Source organism: Rhincodon typus, chromosome 6 (genome assembly GCF_021869965.1).
Source record: "Rhincodon typus isolate 14 chromosome 6, sRhiTyp1.1, whole genome shotgun sequence".
NCBI classification, from domain to species: domain Eukaryota; kingdom Metazoa; phylum Chordata; class Chondrichthyes; order Orectolobiformes; family Rhincodontidae; genus Rhincodon; species Rhincodon typus.
The window spans coordinates 88085935-88096458 of NC_063337.1; the positions used below are offsets into that span (position 1 = coordinate 88085935).

Here is a 10524-nt window from a genome sequence, read left to right on the forward strand (position 1 = left end):
ACACCAGGTTACGGTCCATCAGGATTTTTTGAAAACACAAGCTTTCAGAGCGCTGCTCCTTCATCAGGTGAAGACCCAGTCTGCCATTTTTAGTAGCTCCAGAATCTTGCTAACTTTGTGAAAATTCAGCTTAAAGTTCAAATGATTAATCAGCTTTTTTTTCATTAATAATTCTCAATCCCTCAGAAGTGCTTAGGAAGATATTTTAAGTAAGCAACTGGACCATTTTCTATCTTAAATGTGCTCCATAAATACAAGATGTTGTGTTGCCTGCTGTCATTCACACCATTCTACCAAGCAGCCTGAAATGCCTTTTCACAACTGTGCTTAGAATGCACTATGTGACAAAATAAAGAGCTGATTACAATTCTACATGTTCTCTTATGACATGTTACCTGAATGGAAAAAAATATGCTATACAGTTAACCTGCTGTGAAAGTCTTGGCAACTGATTGCCCAGTTTACAGTAGAATACTCAGTCAAATTATGGGAACTAACATAACATAATTAATAATAAATGTGGTCCATGGTTCAACTTATTGGTGACATTGGTTGACAATCCCACTCTTTACACAATATTGCTTTGTCATGTGTCTTCAAGCTATCCTTGTACTTGATTATTCATCCAAGAATAAACAATGTTTCCCCACAGAAGATGTTTTCTCCTTCAACAAACCAGTTTCTTTCTAATTTGTTGGTGAGAGCAGTTGATTTATTGTCTATTTAGATTGGTTAATGTCTTTGCTAACTTGGCAATAATTTTGCTACAGCTTTAAAGCAGTACGTTCCAATTTTCTGAAATGGTTCCACTAAAGTCAGATAAGATAAAAGGTAAAAAATTCCAGAAATGTCAGCTGTTCAGCAGATGCCATATTAATCAGTTTGCACATATGCAAAATCTACTTCTGTAACTAGACTCGAAAGATATGCCAGCATCAGAACAACATTGACACATCCTCTATATAGGGAGAATATTGATGATAAACCACACATATATTGTGCCAATACTACAGCCTAAGTCTGCTCAAAGAAATATCTTACGTTTCAACTGATGAAACTTTTGATTCTTGCAACATTAAACTAGTTATAACTCAGATCAGGTTATCTTCTCTGGTTAATCAGGCAGTCTTGGAAATAATAGGATTTGACATTTGTAGAGCCTTGGTGATGACGATTGTGATCTTAAAACAGAAGCTGATTTTGAAAATTTTGATTGTGGATAAAACAGCTGGTTCACTGAGTTGCACGTCATTGTCAGAGGGCTGCCATTCTGAAGTCCTGTAAGATCCATTAGTCCTGTGCTTGCTGTCATGGTTTGGTTTCTGGTCCAACAATGTCACAGTCTTAAGATTTTTAGCCTATTTTCTAAGTCACCTAGGGGTCTCCCCTCTCCTTAACCTGCAGCCTTACAACCTTTAAAGAACATTTTGATCCTCTAAATTGGTCACTTGCACATCCCTAATTTTCACATTCCCCTGATTAACAACATAGTCCTAAACTCCAGAATTTCCTAACTAAGCCTTTGAACTTAACTGCAACTTCACTTAAATGCTAATTCTGAAATTAACCCAAGCTCTCTTTGCAAATTCAATGTGCTTCATCAAACCTAACCCTTTCTCATACTCATATCTCATTATGTGAGTCAGTATCAAATATTGTTTGATGATGTTCCCGTGAACTTCGCTGATCTACATAATTGAAGGTTCTCAGCTCCGCAATAATTCTTGTGCACCTATTCTGCATTCCAATGTCTTCACATTCATCATAAAATGCAGTTCCCAGAATGTGACAGAATATACCATCTGAGGTCGAACTAGTGTCTTGAACAGTTTCAGCATAGTCTTCCTGCTTTTGTATTTGATGTCACTGTTATTACAGTCTAAGCTACTGTATGCCTTATTAATCATTTTCTCCACCTGTCCTACCACCTGAAATAACTTACACATTGGTCTTTCTGCTCCTGCATATCCTCTACAGTAGTACCCTGCAATTTGTACTGTTTTCCCCTGTTCTTTCAATCATAATATATTATCTCAGATTTCTCAGCAGACTTCCAGCAGCTTTCCCAATACCAGAGTTAAACTATGCATTTCTTTACAAACTTCTTTGAACAAGGACATTGTTTTAGCAATTCTCCAGTTCTTTGGCCCTACATCTGTGTACAGGGAGATCTGAAAGATTACGGTCAAAAGACCTGCAATTTCTACTCTCACTTCCTGCAATATCCTTGGATGCATCTCATCTGGTCCTACTGTCTTGTTAACTCTAAGAACCAGCAGCTTATTCAACATGTCTTTGATATCAATTTTGATCCTTCTAGTCCCTGAGTTTCCTGCTCTACAACCATGGCCTGAGTAACGCCTGATAGACAGATGGACACCTCCATATGTAAATCCTTGTTTTGGCTGCTAATAAGCCCTACTCCTCGTTTTACCACTTCTTTATGTGCCTATAGAAGATTTTTCAAATCACTTTATTTTGGATGATGAAACTTTTTTTTAAATATTTTCTGTTTGCTTCTCTCATTTGCATTTTCACTTCTCTTCTGAACATTTTGTACTTGGCATTGATCTTATTTGTGTTTACTACTTGACACCTCTCACAAGTACATATTTTCTTTTCTAGCTTAATTTCTATCTCCATTTTCATTTTGGGAGTTCTGGACCTGTTTGTTCTACTTTTCCCTTTTGAAGGAATACATCTTGGATGTATATAAGCCAGTTCTTCTTTAGAGTTAGCCCATTGTTCAGCTACAGTTTTTCCTGTGAATCTTTGGCTCCAGTCTCTCTGGCCCAGCTCCCTTCCAGCCCCATTTATGTTGGCTCTCACCCAGTTAGTTATTCTTACTCTAGCTTGCCTATTATACTTTCCCAGCATCACCCTTAGCCTTATGATATGAAGCTTACTGTTCTCTAAATGTCCCTTCATTGACACTTGGTCAATTTGGCCTATCTTATTCTTAAGAACCAGGTTTCACAGTGCTTCCTTTCTTGCTAAACTGATCACATGCTGCTGTAGAACAGTTTTGTGAACATGACTTTTGAACATCTGTCCTTCTCTGCCCTTAGCATTACCATAGCACAGTCTATATTTGGGTAATTGAAGTCCCCCATTGTAACTACACTGTAATGTTTCCACCTCCCTGTAATTTGCTTGTAAATTTATTTCTTTGCATCCTGGTGGTCTGTAAACTACACCAAGAAATGTAATTACACCCCTTTTATTGCTGAGCTCTAGCCAGACTGATCCTGCCCCCTAGCCCTCCAAGACATCCTCCTTCTCCAGTACTGCAATGTTTTCCCTAACCTGCCTCCTTTTCTTTGTATTCTATTTTGCCTGATGAGAACTTCCATCCTGTCGCTATCAGTCTCTCTGTGAAGACACTTGAAATATTTACACCTTGTTGAATGAGGGTTTGTAACTGTGCACAAATTTTATCATTAATATTAACCATCCTCACTGCTTTGAGATGCTAATTTTGTAATCGGAGAAAGTTGAGATTCTTCATAATGATACAAAAAAATCTGAACTTTAATTTCATCATTAAATAATTTATTTTCAAATCATTTATCATTATTTTAGCATTAATCTTCATTCTAGCAAAATCATTTATTTTGTTAACTGAGAAGTTAAACTAAAAGTTAAAGCACGTTTAACTTCCTGATTTACAGTTAAACATTTTGATGTGATTGGCTACATATCTGCTTGATGATGTAACTGCTGCTGGACGTCTGGAGACCCTCTTGGCCAGATGTAAACTGATATTGGGAAAGGGCAAGTCCATGTCCTAGAGATTTCCAGGCTTTATTTGGCAACTTTGATTAAAGTCAGTAGCTGAGGTCTTTGTTTCACTGCTGACCAGAAAATCTAGGCCAGTATGTTAAAACATTGCAGTTTCTGTATAAAATGTCACTGAATGCAATTATGATCCAGTGCAGTGATCTTAAACACATGCAAACATATGTTCTCAATTTACGTTCTGGTGTACAGTGTTATAATGACAAATTAATTCATAAAGCAAGTCCTCTGTTAACTTACACATCGGGAACCTTTATATGTGTCCTTTATCCAAACAAACTGCAAGATCAAAATAAAATAAAGTGAGGATTGAATACTCAATAAATGAAGAATAAAAAGGCTATCCATATGTTATCCATCTGTTACTATTTTCTGATTTTCATAACAGTGCCACAAGACATTGTGTAAGTGAATAAGAATATGGATAAGATTGGACTTTATCCAGTGAGTTTTTTTAAAATAATAAACTCTTTGGAAATTTTGTTACCAAATTAAGAGTATTGTTTAAGCTCAAGTTCTTATTGATATCTGTGATTTTTTTTTTCTTATATAATATTTTCTGGACGGAAACCAAGCTGTTATTGAATATAATTATTTGGCCAGGGTGATACATTGGGTTATCAAGCTATCAAGTTTCTCCTGGAACCTGGATTTAAATGCAAGCTGAATTGGAACCATAGGGGCAGAACAAAAGTTCATTTCACCCATCAAATTCATCTTCTCCCTCCTTTTCATTCTCTGCCATTTACAGGGACATTAACTATAGTTATTTAGGAGATATTAATACAGTTCCAGGTTGCCTCAGTTTAGAATACAAAGCTACTCATTAAATTAATGTTAAATTGGCAAAGTCATTCATAACCCACAGGGATGATTGGTGTGAAAAATACAAGCAGTATTTCTGCCAACAGAAATAAAATAAGTCACAAGTACAGAATTCAACTGCAAATAATTGACAATTACCACTTTAACTTCCACAAGGAAGCCACTTGACCTTTGCAAATGACTTTTCTTTCCACTCCGCACAGGCGGAAAGCAGACGAAAATGGTGTCCACAGTAGCTAAACTGCAGAAGGTTAAATTCTCCACGTTGGCTATGCAAATGCTTGTGAAACAATTCACAAGGTTACAAAGAATATTCCTGGCCACGAATCCCAAAATGCACACTAGTGAGGGTCACCGACGTGGCTGGGACGTCATTACTGTAAAAGTCAACAAAATTTCCAAAGTAGCTCGAACAGCCGAGGACTGTCAAAAGCGCATCAATGACTTAAGACTTGGTGCTCGACAAAAAGTCGCTTTTAACAAAAAGAGAGGTACAGTCCAGCACAGAGATGTGGCAAAACAGAAAGTCCTAACATGGGAGGAAGAAAAAGTGGCCCCGATAGTCCACCTTGTGGAACGTGGACCTGATGCGTCCTCTGACTCAAGTGATTCTGGTGAGTGTTGCATTGTTTTATCAAACCCGTCATTGCTTGTGGCAAATATTGCAGCCTCAGCTATTAACATTAAGCATGCATTGCAATGATTATGTATGCAAGCCCTTCAAAGCATACCTAAATGTCCTTGCTGTATAATGAAATGCCAGCTTTCTTGTATTCAAAGCCAAGAATACAAAGCCTGTATTTGTACAAATCCTTTGTACAGGCTTGCAAAGCATTATTGTGATCTAATCCTTCATTTTATGCAGAGTCCATCACCAAGTAAGCCAAGGTCCTGTCTTTTTATCTTCACAGGTGATTGTTGCACCTCAAAACCCTTGAGATCAGAGCAACAACAAACCACTGAGATCATGGAGGAGAAGATGCCAACCCGGCATCAGGAGCCTAGAGTAGGCATGGAAGGTGCAGTGACCGACAAGTTACAACAAGCTTCATATGGGGAACAGAAAGAAGACTGCACAGGTGGGCAATGGAAAACAGCAGCTTACATGAAAGTGCCATTCTCAGAGAAATCAGAGCAAAGAGGGACATGTCAGCCAGAGACAACAGGTGCTGTCAATTCCTCTATTTCATCACATTCTCAAAGTGCACATGGTGAGGAGCTTTGCCCCATATGTCGTAGGTTAGATACACTTGTGAGCACTGTGCAGCGTGGGTTCAACCACATACACAGGGACATAAACACATTACAAAATACCTCACAGTACCGTGGAGCCCGGTTGTCCCAGAATGTCATGTCTCTGATTGGTGCAATGCACACTCTTGTGAGACTCCACCATTTTTCCACCTTGCCACGCAGAGATGTGGCTATTCAGACCTCCATCATGCTGACTGGAGGGCATCTGGGGGAAAATGTTGGAGTTGCATCTAGTGATACAACAACTGTAACAAGTAACAATGTAACAACCCTCAATAACACTGTGCCTACATCCAGTGATACTGTAATGACATCCAATGAAACTGGAGTTGCCTCCAGTGACACTGGGGTTGCATCAAATGACACAGTGATTGAAGTATCAGTTGATCCTGATGGGGACTCTGCAGAGAGTATGTCCATTGAAGAGTCCTCTCAAAATTCTTCAGACAGTGATTGGTAAAATCAGTTGACAAAATGGGTATGTGGAGTTGACTATTTGTATGTAGCTATTTCAATATTCATACACTTAGATTTTGGGTTATATATTTTACGTGGTTCCACCCATTTAGACAAGAGCATACTGGGTTAACATAATTTCTGCATGCATGTATCTAACAGTGGGTCTTAGTGTAAGGTTTGCAATTTTGTAATAAATAGAATGCCATTTTAAATGCATATAATATAAAATATAGACACATTGTCTTTACATGTCTAATATTGCTTGGAATTCGATGAAAATACTTTCCACTTCCACAATTATTAATGTTGTTTGTAATAAAAACAACTTCTATCATTATCTGTGTTGTTTTGTTGTTCAGAACCAAGGTTTTGTACTCGCTTTTTCATCTTTTCATTGTTATGTGTGTTGTGTATGGAATAAACATTTTATATCAGTCGCTCTTTGTCCTGTGCCTGCTTCTGTCCATGGCCTATCCCTTTCTTTCCTACTTTGTCTAAATTTTACACATCAGCCCCAATGTGGCAGAGTGGCCTGAGGCATCTAGAATTGTTGGTCTTGTGCAATTGTCTTTCATCCTCTGCCTTTTGCCTCATTTGTATTATTAACAAAGCATGCTGTTTGAATTTCTCCGTTTCACAGATGTGTTCTTTTTCATGGTCATATGTTTGCAGAGGTGTGTTTTAAAATTATGCTGTTTCACATGCTGAAAACTGGTTTGAATTTAGATGTAAAAACATAAAATTTATAAGCCCAAGTATTTCTTTCTTCTGGGTGTAGGTAATATATATTTTTAAATCTTCCTAAGTATATTTAATGCCCCATTTATTATGTTTGGGAAATTAATCTTTCATTACACTCCAAAATGAGATTTGTCATGCATATGCACAGAATCTAGTTCATATTAGGAGTTCTACATGTTGGTAAAAATTATACCCAGCATATGCATGACAGGCTTTTATATATATATATATTTGTATAATTAAGAAAAACACAACTGATTCTGTTTGCCACATGACCTTGTTATTCTGAGAATTATTCTATACGTTGGTTTCAACATCTCTTGCCCAGTGCTGCTTGAGTTAATTTCAGTATGCAAGCTCTGGACTCCATATACAGCTCTGGTCTCCATATTACAAGACACATCAAGAAACAAAGGGGACTCAGTGAAGACATTCATGAATCATAACAAAATTGAGAGGTCATAACTATTGGGAAGATCTGAATGGGCTGAGGCTCTTTTTTCGAGAAATGAGAAAGTTAGGGGTTGCCTATAGAGGACTTTATAATTAGGAAGGGGTTTGATAGAGTAGATAGGAAGAAGATTTTTCAGCTTTTGACTCTGGGTTATAAGGCAGTCATTAATATATCCAATATGGAATTTGAGAGAATCTATTTTATCGAAAGAGTGGGAAGAATGTGACTCTTTCTTCCTCATGGGGTTGGAGTAGTTGAGGTGAATATTATAGATACCTTGAAAGGGACATTTGATTTTTTCATGAGGGAGAAAGAAACAGGAGGAATATTTCGAGAAGTTGTGAAAGATAAGGTGGAGAGAAGTGTTATGTGAGACATAAAGACTAGAAGAAATTAGTTATACCAATTAACCTGTTTGTGTGCAGTAGATTGTGTTTAATCAAACTGCACAGCATCATCTTCCCCAGCAGTTTTCCATTAATGGTAGCAACCAATCTGGTTGTGACTGTTTCTATTTAAAATCCTCAAATTACTCTGCTTAGCGCAATGTAGATGCTGAACATGAGGAAAGATTTCTCCACTAGTTTTTAATGAGAATGGGTTGTTCTCTAATAACCTGTTAATTCGGAGGATTTTGAGACTGTCTTGTAAAATTTAGCAAGGGATACCCAAATCAGAGACACACAAGTGCAATGCCCATGCATTTTTCTGTTCAACCTCCAAATACACAATTATGTTAGTAAAGGCTGTAAGATTCTGCCTTCTTCCACTTGGGATGGAATTTATTTTCCATTTAAACCATTTATCCTAAACTTGAGGGAATGCTTGATGTTCATCTTGGATTGAAATTTGAACCAATGTTCTATTGCCCGGTGCTTATGCCCTCTACCTTAACAGGCAGAAAAAAAAGAAATAATTAGTTTATATTTACTTAAAAACAATTGCATTCTAACCTTGATGCTCTTAAGTTAAGGGTTAAGCCACTACAGTCTTATCAAACCATAGAGCTATTCTCTTGCAAGAGAGGGATGACTGGTGGTGAGGGGAGAGATCGAGAGCAGAATCCTTCATGGGACAATTGGATCTTAAAAGTTTGTAACTAATTACTCTAGATTTTCTTTTCTAATACAGTAGTCATAACATGAAATGCTATAGGAATATCACTGGTAATGTAGAACTAGGACTCAATTGGAATCCCACAGAAGGGAAAAGATAATTAAGTAAATAATTTTAGTTTATCTTAAAAAAAACTTACATCTTCTGGTTTGCAACATACACCTTGATGATTGTAGGGCAGGTACTGTCTCGGTGTGCATCTTGGACAATGTTGCGGCAGTTTGTTACAAGCTCTTTGACAGTCAGCTTGAAAGATCTGGAGATTATAATTCTTGTGATATTTGATAACTCGACAATAATTCATATTTTTGTCATACATTTCACTTGGTGAAGCATTCTAACTCACTTCACAAGGGGTGCGATCACCAAAGGTTTGCACCCAGCCAAAGAAAAATGCATTAGATCAGGAGCTAAGAGAATGGGTGTGAAGTGAAAAGATCAATTCCAGAGCTTGGGGCCTCAACAATGGTGAAGTAAAATAAGTGAGGTTGCACAAGGCAGCAGAGTTGGAAAACCACAGAACTCCTAGAGAGAACTGTTATCAGATTAAGAGAAATTTGATTTTAATTCCTACATGTTGAGAATCAAAATAGATAAACACTGTCAGATTAGCTCCTCTGTTTACAGATTTGCAAGATGGCAAATCATATTACTGTGGTTTCTCCTGAACTACAGCTTCTGCTGATTTATCCAGTTTTGTTTTACTGCTTTCTCCCTCATGATCCTTGAGGTTCTTAAATAAATGAAGGTGTACATTTGCTAGCCATGCCCATGCGAACTCAAAATGTGTGAGGGAGCTGGTGGCTTAACCTTGAGACTTACAATACCTTCATATGGTATTGAATGTTATCTGTAAGCCATACAAATACTTTTCAATGCAAATCTACTAGTTAACAACTGGAGAGGGGACATGTTTTTATGCTCCAGTCTGACCTCCACTGTCATCTATTTGGATCACTTATCTCAGAATAGGGATTTGACGGAAAGCCATCTTAACCTGTGTGAATCATTACTGCACTCAACATGTGCTATTATCCACTGCTCTAGCAGTGGATCAATGGCAAAGTTCTTCTTTAATAGCTCATATAGTTCTCCAAAAGCAACTCTGTTCATCCAGTGCCCAGCTTTTTCCATATTAGTTATGCAAAGTGTTTGTTTTCTACTTTTGGGGTGTTTCTTCCCCCTAGTTTCCTTTCTAAAGCCCCAATTGCAATTGCCCCCACGACATACTCTGGTAGTACAATCCAGATCCTGTGTAAATAAAGTTCTTCTGCATGTTAAAATTGGTTCTTTTCTCATGCGTCTTAAATCAGTGTTTTCTGGTTTTTAACCTTTCTGCTAAGGAGGAGAGCTTCTCTCTCCATCTTTCTCTCTTTCTAACAATTTTGAACACTTCTGTCAAATATCCCTCAACCTTTTCTTTTCTAAGGAAAACAAACTGAGCTTCTCCAATCAATCCATATAACCATCCATGAATTTCTTGAGGAAATAACATATGTTATGGATAAAGGGAAACTGGTCGATAGATTGTACTTGGATTTCCAGACGGTATTTAATAAGATACTATCTCAAAGGTTATTGTAGGAGATGAAAGCTAATAGGACAGGGGTAAATTAATAGAAAATTAGCTAACTAACAGGAAACAGAGAGTACGCATAAATGGGTCATTATCTGGTTTGAAAGATGAGCTGAGTGCTGTGTTACAAGGATCAATGCTGGGGCCTCAATGTTCTCCAATTTATATAAATGACTTGGATGAAGGGCCTTTAAGAATAAGGAGTTGCACATTTAAGAAAGAGTGAGGAGAAGATTTTTCTCCCAGAGGATCATGATTTTTTTGAAACTTTTTTCTCCCAAAGGATCATTATTTTATTGAA

At 37.4% G+C, this 10524-nt stretch overlaps 1 protein-coding gene across 1 annotated transcript in view; it reads left to right on the plus strand.

Moving 5' to 3' along the window:
* LOC109924850 (protocadherin-9) overlaps window positions 1-6337 on the plus strand; it is a 420097-nt gene extending 413760 nt beyond the window's left edge. The window contains exons 7-8 of the mRNA XM_048598486.1: window positions 4827-5237; window positions 5535-6337. Coding sequence (XP_048454443.1) covers window positions 4827-5237; window positions 5535-6337 — 1214 coding nt within the window. The remainder of the gene's footprint in view (window positions 1-4826; window positions 5238-5534) is intronic.
* Window positions 6338-10524: the final 4187 nt, after the last annotated feature.